The sequence below is a fragment of the Centroberyx affinis genome, unplaced genomic scaffold (assembly GCF_046629955.1).
Source record: "Centroberyx affinis isolate AG114_WGS23_722 - 3 ecotype Tasmania unplaced genomic scaffold, CSIRO-AGI_Caff_v1 ptg001162l_1, whole genome shotgun sequence".
Taxonomy (NCBI): domain Eukaryota; kingdom Metazoa; phylum Chordata; class Actinopteri; order Beryciformes; family Berycidae; genus Centroberyx; species Centroberyx affinis.
This window is the reverse complement of record NW_027279693.1, coordinates 413,652-428,598: the sequence shown is the minus strand read 5'-3', so window position 1 is coordinate 428,598 and position 14,947 is coordinate 413,652. Positions and strand designations below refer to the sequence as shown.

Sequence of the window (14,947 nt, the reverse complement as noted above, 5' to 3'; positions counted from 1 at the left end):
ACAACGTCACCCAAACGTCACGTCCTGCTTGTCTTTGTTGTTGGGCTACCAAAATGGCTGCAGTGGCTCTGCTAGAGACTCCTTCAGGGAAAGATGCGATTGCCGAGGGATTGCTCGATCTCCTGTCACCAGCTGTCCAGCAACTCGACTTGCATGTACACTCAGTGAGGTAACCTCCGTTCCTTGTTTGATTCCTTATTTGTTGTTTCCTTACAGTTATCTGCATCACACACCCCTGCTTGCTGCTGGCAACCATGCTAGCTCGTGACAGTCTCGTGAGTCTAAGCCAATATTTGCATCTCTTAAAAAAATTGTTTCTCTGGCTGTGTGCACTTAATAAACAGCAAGTAACGTTACATTATATACATACATATATACATACCGTCAAGCATATCTCCGCTCATTACGAGGCAACTAACGTTAGTTAGGTTTATTTTGGTTTCTTTAAGTAGGCTACTTTCAACTTTGTAAGCCCGTAAAATGTTTTGAAAATGTTCTTGTACCGTTTAGAAAGCGAGCCATAGGAAACAGTCCACAAAATTTAAATGGCGTTGTTGTTTTCAAGGCGAAGACAACACCGCCAGGGGAAACATTTTTTATTATGGAACACATTTTGGCACAACACCTCGTTGGAAAACCTGTCAAAACGATGTGTGTCGGGGGGGCTAATGTATAGTGTGTTGTTAAAAAAAATGACTTCTCTCCAGAGACAAAGCATGCTTCTCTTTCGATTATAGAAAAGCCATTGTACATTCCAGTCATGCCTGAATTCGATTATGGAGACATTTTGTATTCACATGCTGCCCTTTCTACTTTGAAGCCATTGTATGCAGTTTACCACAGTGCCTTAACAAAGTTGGCTGGTCTTCTGAGAAGGGAAATGCATTGCCTATAAGGCCCCTTGTAACGCTACCCCACATGTCTACTGTATTTTAAATACAGCAATTATGCTACCAGGTCACAGGACTACTAGTTAGTTGAGTTAGTTAGTTGGTTTCTGCTACTGTGTACCTTTATAAATGGAAGAGACTGCAAAGCACTTGCGCAAATACAAACTTCTTGTCCCCCTCAATGATTTTGAAGCAATGATATCTCACATTTGCGATGATGTTTGCAATTGCTTTCTTTTTCAGGAGAGACAGACACAACAAAAAACATTCATAAAATTGACAGAGATCGCAATCTCAATGAGACTACCTGATTAAATAAAGGATAAATTACAATTTAAATATTTGAACAACACACTGCACTGCAGTTTGTGTCACTCTGTGTCATGTCCGTCAATTTATTGGTGGATTAACATGATTACTGTGTTCATATTTTCAGAGAGAGCCAAGTGGAATTGAGAGAACACATAGACAATCTGGCTACAGGTACATTTTACTTTCTCTGCCTGCCATGTATGTTTTATTATTGACTATATGATTATTATGAAATTAAATATCAACTGTTTTGCTACCCAAGGCTTTGGTCTTATGTGTCTCCTAATGTCCATTCATTTGCAGAGTTATGCAGGATAAATGAACACCAGAAGGTGGCGCTAGACCTGGACCCTTATGTAAAGAAGCTGCTCAATGCAAGACGCAGAGTGGTGCTGGTGAACAACATACTGCAGAACGCTCAGGTCAGTGGCCGGTGTTTTATCATCCATTTTGAAATGTAGGTTTTACTTCAGCACCACTGGATAATTTGCATGAAATATTAAACCCGCCTTGGCCAAGAATAATAATTTGGCAGAAACGTCCACTTGGACTCAAGGATGAACTGATTTCGAATTTGGTGGTCAAAGGTCAAAGGTCAAGGTCACTGTGACCTCACAAAAGACGTTTTTTGGCCATAACTCAAGAATTCATCCGCTAATTATGGCAAAGTTTCACACAAATGTCTAATAGGATGAAACGATGAAGCGATGACATTTTATATCCAAAAGTTCAAAGGTCAACTTCACTGTGACATCATAATGTTTTGCTTACCACTGTAGCTGAGAAAACCATCTTGGGTCATTCTACAAAAACGGTGGAAGTGCTGTCACTTACTTTTGCAGACACCAAAATCCTTTTAAGTTGACCTAATAATCACATTAATTATATATGTTCAATAAATAAAGACTTGCACTGATGAAACAAAGTTTATTGACGGAGGCAGTTATTCCTAGTTTTATCCTTTTTTTTCTACCTTAGAGAAGACCGGTGTCGGCTCTGAGCTAGCTAACTAGCCTCTTGTCGATTCACCCACCGCCTTGTGCTGGCTACCTCGAGCTGACAGTGGCAAACTGCCTCAGCTCACATGGCTGACGGTAACTTTAAAAAGTGTCGCCTTGCTGCTTACCCTCAGCCAATGGGTGGATGTCCTAGCTTCCTCTTGGGAGTTCAACTCAAGGCCACTGCAGAGACTTTCTGTCACTCCCGCCATCTGGAAGGATGGGATAGTCAGTCATCTTTCTTGCTGACGCCCATAGAGTCCTATGAGACTTCTGCGCTATGCACTGGGGGGCAGCCATAAGGAAAGCAAAGGAAGGCAAAGCGATGAGGAGTAAAAAAAAGACGAGGCAAAGACAGGGCGCATACTACAAAGAATTTATGGAGGTCATGTCCAGAGCTGGACCTGTCCTGGCCGACCCCTCCTCCTCCTCCTCTTCCCACTTCCATCCGTGCTCGTTTGGCGCCTTTTTTCCGGGCTCATCCCGCAACGCCAAGAGCTCCGCCTCAAAGCCCCCGTTCCCCTCTGCCTCTGAAACCGAAGCCGAAGGGACACGTTCTTGAGGAAAGCCTGTGCGGACCGGGTCTCCCTCGGACAGACCCTGAAGTGGGCTATCTACTGCAAAGCGGCTGGGGTTGTCAACCGCTGTGATGGATATGATCATAGCATTGCTCCAAAGCCTACCAGGGGCAATCGCTCCGTGACTTCGAGGGTAAGGCTGCACAGGACCACTGATCATCATTATGGGAGCCGCGTTTTCACACGTTGATGCACCATTGATTATTCCAAGTCAATAAGACGGGCAGATAAATTTCATTCCAGTAGATCTGACAGATGCGTACTTTAACATCTTTATAGTGGAGAGAGACAGAAAATATCACAGATCACATTCTTCCCTTTGGTCTGAGTCAGCGGAAGGGTTACGTTGCATCCAAAACCTGCTTACCAATTTAAGACTATTAATGTCAACTTCAGGAGTATGCTTGTCAGCTTAACGGCCTTTTCGCCTCCTCCATTTGGCTGTGATGAAGAGGAGCATTTACACAGGTTGTATCCGGTTTGTGTGCTCTCTATGTGGCAAGAACGCGCACCGGGCACTGTTCCTGTTGTGTGTTATGGTGTAAGGGCGTTGAATAAGACTCTGTCAAAAGAAAGATTATCCCACCGGGTAGTTAAGGCTGTTGCTTTGGCTGACTCGTCTTCAGGGAAAAATTCCTCCCGGGGGACTGAGAGTGCCACCATGGGCATTTTTATGGCACAAGATGTTACACTGGAGGATATATGTGCAGCCACTTTGTGGACAACACATTGCAGATTACAGATCAGCCATGGGATAAATCATTTGTTCATAGATGACAATACATGTCATGGTCTAAAGGACGGTTCACTGTCTGCCTTTTTCTCGGCCAAGGTGGGACTTGGTGGTTTTCTATTTCATGCTAAATATTCAGTGGTGCTGTCTGGAGACAGGCTTATAGCACAGAAAGGAATCTTGTTCTCTATTCGTAAAATCTTGGCTGTGGCACAACCCTTCCATTTGGTTTGAAATGATTCAGTGCTGCCTCTCTGGAGCAGAGCACTCGTGCTGTGACTCTGTTAAGTACTACTGGATTTGGATTTTTTAGGAATTAAGAGCACATGATCAACATTGTATGATCCGTATAATTTACCAATAAAGAGGATGTGATGTAACTATCCCATGCAGTAAACTGCAGTAAAAGTGGATGTGGCTAGCAGTAAACTAGTAGTGAATGTAGCTAGTAGTAAACTAGTAGAGGATGTACCTAGTAGTAAATTAGTGGTGGATGTAGCTAATGGTAAACTAGTAGAGGATGTAGCTAGTAGTAAATTAGTGGTGGATGTAGCTAATGGTAAACTAGTAGAGGATGTAGCTAGTAGTATATTAGTGGTGGATGTGGCTAATGGTAAACTAGTAGATGATGTGGTTAGCAGTGGATGTAGCTAGTAGTAAATTAGTAGAGGATGTACTTAGCAGTAAACTGTAGTTAGTAGTAAACTAGTAGTGGATGTAGCTAGTAGTAAATTTGTGGTGGATGTGACTAGTGGTAAACTAGTAGAGGATGTGGTTAATAGTGGATGTAGGTAGGAGTAAACTAGTAGAGGATGTGGTTAGCAGTGGACGTAACTAGTAGTAAATGAGTGGTGGATGTACTTAGCAGTATACTGTAGCTAGTAGTAAACTAGTAGTGGATGTACTTAGCAATAAACTAGTAGTGCATGTTGCTATGTGGTAAGCAGTAAACTAGTTGATGTAGCAAACTAGTAGTGAGTCCAGTAGAAATTCACTTACCGAGCCAATTTGATGCTTAGGATTCTTGGGTAATAAATGAATTTATTTGTTTACTTTCAACTGCGGCAGCCAGAATACAAACAGCCAATGGTAACACTTTACAATAAGGGTACATTAATTAAGGGTTAGTTAATGCTTAATTAACAGTTAACTAATGTGTCTGGTAATTTACTAATGGTGTTCATGTTAATTAAGGTATTCATTTATACATTATTTCATAGTTTATAAAGATGACTATTAAATAATGTATAAATTAATACCTTAGTTAACATGAACACCATTAGTAAATGATTACCAGACACATTAGTTAACTGTTAATTAAGGGTTAGTTAATGCTTATTAAGCATTAACTAACCCTTAATTACTGTACCCTTATTGTAAAGTGTTACCCAGCCAACTACCACGCCATCCTTTTTATCTTCATTCTATTTGAAGAGACCAGGAGATAAACCAGAACCGGAGCGCCTTCTTCTAACCCTAAATATCTCTTTTCCCCCCCAGGAACGCCTGAGGCGGCTCAACCACAACGTGGCCAAGGAGACGGCGCGGAGGAAGACCATGCTGGAGGCTTCCGGAGTGTTCGCCTCACGCTCACCCAGTAAACCCTGACCCCCCGGGTGCCTCCGGCTCTGCGGAGAAAACGCTGTCTGCGAACTGTCTCGACCTGAGTCTTCACACTCTCATCGTCCGCCGGGAGGGAGACGGCGGTACAGGACACGGTAGCGCTGGGAAAGACGAGCCTTACTCTGACCTTTTTTTTTTTTAGCTTTGTTTGCCAACTGAAATGCCGATACGCTCGCCGCCATGCACTGCTTTGTCTGATGTCGTGATATCATGTCAAAATCAGACTACTACCTGTTTATCTTGCAAATTAGCAGCTAGAAATCCGGGTGCTTTGTCAGAAAATGTGACAACTTTACAGTATCACCAGGTAACACATTATCTGTATTACACATATCTGGCCACAAGAGGGTGATGCTTGTCCTCTAACTCATTTTTTTAGCTCATCAATGTGACAAGGGCAATCAGTTATCCTGTAGTTTTTGAGGGAAAGCTAATTCAATAGTCAGTTTAAGAATTCATATGCATTGACTCATACAGTCAAGGACAGAAAAGATCAGTATTTGTGCACATGAGCAATGAGAAATGTCAGAAAGGACTGCCTGTAATTGACCTTTTTTTTTTTTCCTTTGGTTGCTTATTGCTGGGAGCAAAAAAATGTCTATATCCGTGATTCTCTGGTATTCTCAGATATTGGGGAAATGGTTGTTCTTGTTCGCAAATATGAATTGGATTGCCTCAATTAAAATATCATTTCAAAAAAAGGTGAAGAGTTAGTTACTTTAGCTGGCTCTAAAGTATGACATTTTCCACCCCTCTGTCTTTCCAGTATGTGTTTATGGATGCCACTCTCTGTATTCTCGGTAAAGCTCTGTTGACGTAAATGTGTTGCTGTTGAAACCAGTTGCCCTTTTGGGTGAAGTAGTCCTGTCACAGCCAATCCAACACAGTAGGTCCAGTATGGGTGAAAATTCAGTCGATTAACTTATGAAAATGCAACTTGCTGTGTAGACTGTTATGCTTCCATCCTTGATTATGCAACATTGCTTGTGATTTTCATCTCTAATTTGTGTTTGGAATTCATGATTTCCTTATTGAACTGTTTAGAATAAATACACGTCGTAATGTCACGGTGTTATTGTTTGACCTTCTCTACAAGTATTTCTCAGATAGACTTATTTATCAAAGTGCTTAGTTTGACCTGTACTCTGCATCTGGTTTTTGTAAAATGGAAGAAAGGCAAACCACATTTGTTCATTTTTTTCCCCTAAAAAAAAAAAACCACACACCTTGCTAAATATTTTGTCAGCGGAACAGATGACTTTTGATATTTATATGACTGGAATTTGGGACCAGAAATTTAACACAAAGTGATAATTTCCAACCTGCGACACCCTGTTCAAATTCCCTTTTTAAAAAAAAAAAAAAAAAAAAAAAAGATCTTCACCCTTCGACTCTGCCGTGCTGCATAATTGGATCAGTGGTAAAACGCCAGGCATGTCTGTCTCCTATGTCAATAATGAATGTTTTGTAATGATAGTAGGAGGGGGCGGGAGGGGGGGGGGGGAGGGGGGGTTGAAGGTGACCCTTTGGTTTCGGCAGGAGGGATTTCAGAGAGGAGCAGGGGTCAGGAGAGGAGGAGCAGAGGCATTTATCATGTTTCCAGGTGGAATCATTTCTCCGGATTCATCCTCGACATGTAAGAGGAGAAATGGGGAAGAACAATTATGGACAGTTAGAGGAAAAGTTATGATGACTAGATAGTGTTGGTGATCGCACAATGGTTTTATGTATGAAAGGTCTTCTTCACTGGTTGGTCTGGCATTGACTTGTCCGTGCTGTCTTGTGATTGGCGGGATCCAAGTGGTTTTATAGTCCATTAGGAGTGTGAAACAGCACAGCAGTGAATCTGCCATTGCCTCCATGACTTAATGTTCAGTCCCTCACACTAAATCTACCTATCTTATTAGTTTAGAGCAGTGATTCTCAACCTTTTTCATATCAAGGACCCCTACTTTACTACACATTAGGGCCACGGACCCCCATTTGATGAGATTTTGTCTCTCGGACCCAAATCTGAGAATATTTTTATTGTTAGATATGATTTTGTCCAGAATCCCATGACTATCTGTACTGTAGGTAGAGAGATAACAGTGAAACTATGATCAAAACAGTCATTCTTCTACATTCTCTAATTGTGTTCACTTCTTGTAAATGAAATAATGCTGAAGTTTAACAATTCATCAATTTGCTGGGGACCTCCTGGAACCCCCTCAAGGACCCCTGGTGGTCCCCGGACCCCACGTTGAGAACCACTGCTCTAGAATACCAGTGCAATAGTATGAGTGGGGGAGTGTTCTCCTGTATGCATCTATAAATCAGTACAGCAGTAGTAGTGGGGGAGTGTTCTCCTGTATGTATCCACACATCAGTAGTGGAGAATGTTTCTGGTATTTATACAGCAGTTTAACAGTAGTAGTGGTGTGTGTGTGTGGAGGGAGTCCAGTATTAGTAGTGGGAGGCGTTTTCCAGTATGTATAACCCAGTACAGCAGCAGCAGTGGGGGAGTGCTCTCCAGTACCGTATGTATGTGGTAGTAGTAGTGGGGGGGAGGGGCGGCCTAATCTCAGCGGCGCCACCTTAAAAAAAACAGTCTCGCGGACCTGTCAATCTAGACGACCCAGACAGACCCCGGCTCGCGGCCCTGCTGTGAGAGCCGCCGCGCGATTGGCCGAGAGCCGCGGTCCCTCTGAGACCCGGGCGCCCATTGGCTGGAGCTCGGCGAGACACTCACGCGCACCATGTCTCCCCTCTTTTGTTATTGTAGCGAGCGCGAGGGGAACAGGCAGGATGCACGAGGAGACAGCAGGGCTGATATGCTGATACAAGGATAAAAAACCACTGAGGAATACCAAGCTAGCTCAGTACATCATATGAGAAATACACAGAAATACTCGCTGAGTACAAGCCAGAGAGGAATACACAGAAATACCATCTCTGTGCAACATAGAGGAATACACAGCAAGCTCAATACAATACAGAGGGGAATACACAGAAATACCAGCGCTGGCCAACACGTACAACACATATAGCTAGCTCAGTCCAACACAGAGGAATAGTCGGCTAGCCCAACGCTCTTTCTGTCCCAGTCCTTCTCTCTACTCCGGCTGATGTGTAAGTATAAACAATTTATCTCATTCTGCGGTTTGTCCTGCTCTCGCCCAGCGCTCCAGCCAGACCAAATAACCGAGGGGAGGAGGAGGAAGTCTGACTCGTATCCAGACAGGCTAAATAGTTGCTTAGTAGAACGTTTCATCAACAGATGCCAGGCTGCTGTCTCAATCTCCTAATGTTGCTGTTCGCGTTGAATGGACTGGCTATCTGATCTTTTATGCTATGGATGTTTTTCGGTTCCTGCGACTATGACATATTTCCCTCTATTCATGCAACTTCAAGCAGTCAGGTGAATTCGTCTGCGAGGTATTCTAGTTAGTTAATTTGGTGCTAAACGGTGTCGGTATTATGCGTTTATTTATTCCCTGCCGGGTTTTCTTGAACATGTTTAGACAGCAGACTTGGTGACGCATGATAACCAAATATGGAATGGCAGTAAAGTGAATGTATGGCCTGGAAACTGCTCAGTTTGACTTAACGCTAACACGATCTGCCCGAAACGTAACATTGCAATATGCCCTTGCCTTCCCGAGGTGCCATTATCTCATTCATGGGCATGTTCGTGTAAATTCATATGCCAGGGACAGGGTGTCATGTTGGTTTTGGAGGTTGGGGCCTGTATGTGAACACTGTCTTTAAGGGGGGACATGGAGAGAAGAGGGGAGGTAGCAACAGTTACCGCTGGCTATCAGCACACAGCCTGCCAATGTTACTCCTATTAAGTCCGTGATAACTGGACAAGGAGTAGGGTATCTTGGGTTTAATTAAAATGTTTTTACAACTGTGACCTACCATGTGGTTTCAGTTTGCTTCAAAATGACTTGGTGGTGGTGAGGATGCTGATCCTGCTCATCCCCTGCTGTCCCTATGTATGTGTATGTGTGAATTTGTCAATTGCCCAAATTTTCAAACCAAATGCCATACATCTCCAAATTTGCAATTTTCATAGATGCTGCCACAATAGCAAGTGTGTGTGGTTGTAATATCTGAAAACTCTGGGTTGGTTGCGAGTTACAGTATAGTATATCAAGTGTGTTTAGTGTTGGATTTGCACATTTAAAAGGCTTCCATTGATTCCTGTATCTCCCCTCTCTCTACCTCAACAGGGACTGATTCAGAGCTGGGCCATCATGATGCCAATGAACTGTCTGGCCATTCGTTGACTGACCAACTTAATACCAGGTAAGCAAGATAACAAACACGTCAGCAACACTGAGTGTTTTGGCTCTTATAGCCTGTAATTCATACCCTCAAGCTACCATTACTACCAGTAGGGTAGCTTAGTTAAGTAGGGAGAATGTCCTTCAACCAAGCACCCGTCTCAGCAGGCAGCCGCCCTGTTGAACAACACACTGTGCTGTTCTGTAGCTGAAACTGACCTCTGACCTCCCTGTGGAGGCAAGCAAGAGGAAAGACAATTTCCCTATAGGCAGCAATAGTAGGTCATGTATTATGATGGGAAACCTGGGCCACCTGTCCTGTGGAAAGGCCCTCTAAATACTGTATGTTCTCACGATGTGAATGTGTGATTTGATGCAACACAACTCCTGTCCCAACTATGATCTAACTTGGGATGTGTACTAATATTACTGAAACATAAGAGGCTACTTCCAACTGTTGAGTTCAGCAAGGCAAGGGCTGAACAAAACATGTTATATTCTTTCAAGAGGCGCCATTTTGCACCGACGTTCAACAACCATACAGGGAGAAATCCATCACAGAGGAGGCAGAGATACCAATTTGTCCACCAGCAGTAGCCTCAATAGAATAGAATGCAATGTGGCCACAAGACATGTTGTGTTTTGAGTAAGCAGTGCAGCCACAATCATAGACACAACCGAATATTCACAAACTAGTTGTCTAACTAGCTAACCTTTGATTGAGAGCAACAAGTTCACGTCCCTTCTCTGGGGGTTGTCGAGAGGCATTCTGGGAAATCACTAACTGAAGTAGAAGCAGAAGAGGCAAGTTGAGGGAAAGTGGGTACACCAAAAAACACTTCATCACTAAATGTATGTATATTCAACTTCACAAATTGCTGATATATAAAGGCCACCAGGCGTGTTTTTCATCCGGTTTTTAGACATGCGTGTCGGAGCTGACACATCTATTCTCAAGGAAGAAATATGAAATCAATATATTATATGATCTCTTTATGTATTGTGCCAAAATGTATGTTTCCCGATTGACACCAATAAATTAATGATGATAGGTTTTATTTGCCCACCTTTTATTTCTCTGGGTTAGATTGCTCTGTAGCCTAGTTTGTTATCTGTCTCATCAGCTCTGTGCCTATAAATGTATAAAGTAACCTTTTATTGTGCCATGAGTTTGATTGAAGCCACTGACTGAAACAACAAAAAAACATGTGAGGGGGAAGATCAGTTATAAGATTTAAAATAAACCCACAGTCCGGCTTTACATGGCTCTGAATCAGTGGTTCTCAACGTGGGGTCCGGGGACCACCAGGGGTCCTTGAGGGGGTTCCAGGGGGTCCCCAGCAAAATGATGAATTGTTAAACCTCAGCATCATTTCATTTACAAGGAGTTAACACAATTAGAGAATGTAGAAGAATGACTGTTTTGGTCATAGTTTCACTGTTATCTCTCTACCTACAATACAGATAGTCATGGAATTCTGGACAAAATCATATCTAACAATAAAAATATTCTCAGATTTGGGTCAGAGAGACAAAATCTCATCAAATGGGGGTCCGTGGCTATAATGTGGACTACTTTTGGGGTCCTTGATATAAAAAAAGGTTGAGAATCACTGCTCTAAATCACAAAAAACACAGAAGAAAGACACCTCAAACAAATGAAAGTCTAGCTGTCACTGCTCTGCTGCATCCATGCTCTGAACACATTACATGCGCGACCTGAAGGTGACGAGACCGCTACGGAGCCGGACTCCACACGCCCTGGAGACAGTGAACATTGGCCTTAACAGTGTAAGAGGATGGGTTTTTCCTTTAATGATTTTATTGGGTCTAACAGACTATCCTCAACCCTCCTCCAGTCTTCATTCTCCACTAGGGATGGGCATCCAGGGGTCGTTCTTGCTGTTATCCTCTAAAATATAGAACATCCTGCTTGAATTTGATCAGTCCACCCAATATCCCCCCCTTCAAAGTACTGGCTCACCTAAACCTCATTAGAGTTTGTATTGAGCTTGGATGGGATCATTGTGTTATTTCCTCTCCACTCCAAAGGCACACGAGCTTAAACCACTGCCTGACACATTCCAGAGTGCTCCAATTTGCAGCTGCATTTATGGTAGGCGAGGGCAATATAATAGAATCATGCAGAAAGATATAATATTATTTTGCAGCATCACATTGGTAGAATAGTGTTCACTCTGCCAATATCATGGATCAATGCTCCTAATTGTGGAAATTTACTCTTTAAGACAAATCAAATTTTCTCTGGGTGTTTTGAAGTGAAAAAAGGATGTTTCAGAAAGCTCAAGGCTCAAGAATACAAAGTCGGCTTCCATAGGAAAGTTCAACTGCGTGTTTTTGGCCTTTCTTAGCATTCCAACCACACGGTAAAGGAGAGAACAATGCCATTCAAACTCTGGTGGCACCAAATTAACTGTGAGACGTCTGAAAACGCAGGTCTCGGTCCTCCTCCAAGAGAACTGGGTTGCGGTTTGTTAGGAGTGAGCACGTAATCCGAACCAATTACGCAACCCCAAAACTCAAGGTTTTATGGGTTTAAGGAGACAGATGTTGACATCTGATAGCCAGCAGTTCCTCATGCTTGGAAAGCTTAGCATAACAAAATGAACTGAGGGCAAACAGCAGTCTGGACTGATATTGACTGGCTGGTTGATCTTAACTAGTATGAATACCAGAGAAGGTAAATTATGGCAAGTCCATAACGCTTAGCTTAAGTTACAGGGACTGGAATCAGATTTGTTTTGACTTTACCCCATCGCCAAAATCTCTTAACCTGGCAGGATGACAGGTTACGAAAACTCTCTCCAATAAATGAGCTGCTTGTGATTCATGCGACTTTTGTTTACAAGCCCTGGTCGGCTTGTAATTTGGCTGCGTGAAGTTAAACGAACCAAACACAAAAAATGCAACTAAATACACTTTTCCACTACGCTTTGTACCGAGCGGCCAAAACCACGGGTGAATTCTGAATACGGAAGTGGTGGCAGGCGGCGATTCCTCTAACGTCCACTAGGGGCCGCCCCCAAAAAGACTCCAAACCCAGCCCAACTCCATGCAAGTCAATGGGACCACAACCCAACTTCTCACTAAAATTGTAAAGTCAATACGTTTTTTTCACAAGAGGTTATGGTCTCAGTAGCTAATTTCACTTCTTCAAATGTGTGTCCTTATGGCGATTTTCAAAGTAGTTGTGTAATTAATGAGATATAATGGATATTAAACAGGGTTGTTTTCCTAGTGGTTGACAGGTTGCGGCTCTGTGGGCAACCCTCGGCCTGGCTTTGGCTGCTCTGATCCAATCTCCAGGCTTCAAAACAGCCCTTCAGAAGCCTATGGGTGATCAAATGAAATGAACTATAGGTGCTGGTAAAGGCAATCGTGCCTTTAGTGCACATGGGGATGCAGTGTATTCCTCATCCTCCCCTCCAGGTGTCTACGTACTAAGAGTATGTAGTTGTATACATTGCCTGCTCAAGAAGAACAGTCTACTTTGCCCTCTCTTGTACAGTGTCTCCATGTTATCAATCCAGTCCTGTTTGTTGTTGGTGTGAACCCCCAGGTACTGCTAGAACCACCATGCAAAAGTTGGGATTAAAAAAAAAAAAACTTTACGTGAGCGTACGTATACAGAAACTTTGAACCATGTGTACGCATTTTGTACACACTGAGAAAAGTGACTCTGATGGCAAAGCAGTGAAAAAAAAAAAATGTTTTAATGATGCTTTAAATCACTTCTTCATGCTCCTCATGAAATTACACAGACTTCTAATAATCATATCTCAGAGGAACATCCAGGCCTTAATCATTTATTTGTTGCTTTAGTTAAACAGCGTCTAGTTTGGCATCTCCCAATTTGCAACGAACTATGACTATGGGCCCTAAGTTGCATGTCCCAATTAATTGCTGCAAATTCAAGGTGTTAAGCAACTGGACTGAAACATTTGCTCTCCCCAAGAAAACTTGTTAAGAATGTTGCAACTGTAATGTAAGCAACTTCAGATTCTCAGTGGAGCTCACTGGAACATATTCTGAAAACCTAATCAAGGAAAATACACTACTCCGAAGTCATATGCAAAGACAGCACACTAAATATATTCAGATTTCCTTTTTTTTGTGGCCACTGACCAGAAAGCAACTTCCCACGAAGAGCAGAGAAAGCTTGGCTTGTGCCCAATCTCTGAGGCGGCACCTGGAATAGAAGGCAGAAAGAGAGGAAGGCCGGTTGGAAGGCTCATGTCAGGGTTTCCCCAAGAGGCCCCGGAGATGATGCTGCCGCAACATGGACCTCAAGCCATACCTATGTTGTAATGCTACACTACCACTTTACCTCTGTTGCGCGGATCACCGTGTCAGCGTCCTCTGTTCCTCTTTGACTGCTTCTACAAACTGCAAGCAGATTTATTGAAGGGTTTCTGACTGGTTTCTGACACTGGCTACCGGAAGTACCTGCAGTCGACACAGTGGTTTGGTTTCTCTCTGTACCGTTTTACAAGTATCTTACTGTGTTTTTACTGTGTTTTTATCGGAATGATTATCTACCGATTGCGGTACCGATCGCACAAGTTTTTAATCGTTCTCAACTACAGAGGAGATTCATGTACTGTTGCAAAATGCTGTGTGAGGACTGCTGGCTGCTCCATGAGGCGAACAGAGACATTACTAACCTCAAAGAGGCCATTTGGCAGCTGTCAGAGGAGCTGTGAAGGAAGGATTCTCTCTTGACGGACTTTATTGACACAGCAACCACACCGGCTATGAAAATCTCAGCGATGGAAGTCGGCATTCTGCGGGATCCCTCAACCCGTCCGCGGCCTACCTCCTGCTCGATCCCTGGATCCTCACGCCACCTGGACCAGAGGCCGTAAGAGAGGGTTACATCGCCGGGCTGTCCCCCCTCTATCGCCTGATCTCACAAACCGCTTCACGACACTGACTGACGAGGTCCTGGTCCATCCCGCAGATGTCTCCGCTCCTGTCACTGCTCCTGGGTCTGCTGGACCTGCGTCCTCGGCGGGAGCCCCGTGGCTTAGCGGTGCCCACAGCCCCCCCCCGCCCTGTTGCGGATCTCCTCTCCTGCTGGGGCTGTTCCTGTTGCCGCCACACCCAGGCACCGTCCTACATCTCCCCACCTTTCCGTGGTGGGTTCTGCCGCTACAGCGGGTCTCACGGTCTCACCGACTCCAGCCGAGCGGCCGTCCGGGATTTAAACCGTTCAGTGGGTCCAGCACCGCCACAGCTGCTGTCAAATGCTTCCCAGGCGCCTGCCTCTCTGACAATTTGTAACTGCTGTCAGCAATCTCAAGGCTAAAAACTGTATATGTTTTTTCTGGCCCTCTGCCTCACCTCAGATGTGGTGGTGGATGTGAGGCCTTTAGCCATCTGTTCGCCCTGAGCTGTTTGATTGAAATACTGGTCCCATGATAACAATGCGGGCTATGTGGACAATTTTGACCTTTTCTGGCTTTGTGTTGTCTTCTATCTGCCTGATATCAGACAGAATTGTCAACTCGTTACACTCCAT

The 14,947-nt window shown here is 43.7% G+C and overlaps 2 protein-coding genes across 2 annotated transcripts in view; both read left to right on the top strand.

Moving 5' to 3' along the window:
* The first annotated feature begins 45 nt into the window (after positions 1 to 45).
* On the top strand, positions 46 to 6,376 carry snapin (SNAP associated protein). Its single transcript, XM_071524175.1, has 4 exons — positions 46 to 169; positions 1,327 to 1,373; positions 1,506 to 1,624; positions 5,012 to 6,376. The coding sequence occupies exons 1-4, from the start codon at positions 54 to 56 to the stop codon at positions 5,117 to 5,119; spliced, it is 390 nt and encodes a 129-aa protein (XP_071380276.1). The 5' UTR covers positions 46 to 53; the 3' UTR covers positions 5,120 to 6,376.
* Positions 6,377 to 7,916: 1,540 nt separating this feature from the next.
* Positions 7,917 to 14,947, top strand: part of smad10a (SMAD family member 10a) — a 44,225-nt gene continuing 37,194 nt past the window's right edge. Inside the window, exons 1-2 of the mRNA XM_071524169.1 lie at positions 7,917 to 8,245; positions 9,352 to 9,427. Of these exons, the coding sequence (XP_071380270.1) occupies positions 8,242 to 8,245; positions 9,352 to 9,427 (80 nt within the window). The 5' untranslated portion in view covers positions 7,917 to 8,241. The remainder of the gene's footprint in view (positions 8,246 to 9,351; positions 9,428 to 14,947) is intronic.

Excerpts from the sequence above, each read along its gene's own strand:
- snapin (XM_071524175.1), top strand. The coding sequence starts at position 54 with ATGGCTGCAGTGGCTCTGCTAGAGACTCCTTCAGGGAAAGATGCGATT. Across the intron at positions 170-1,326 it reads TTGCATGTACACTCAGTGAG|AGAGAGCCAAGTGGAATTGA; the intron begins GTAACCTCCGTT and ends TCATATTTTCAG. Across the intron at positions 1,625-5,011 it reads ACATACTGCAGAACGCTCAG|GAACGCCTGAGGCGGCTCAA; the intron begins GTCAGTGGCCGG and ends TTTCCCCCCCAG.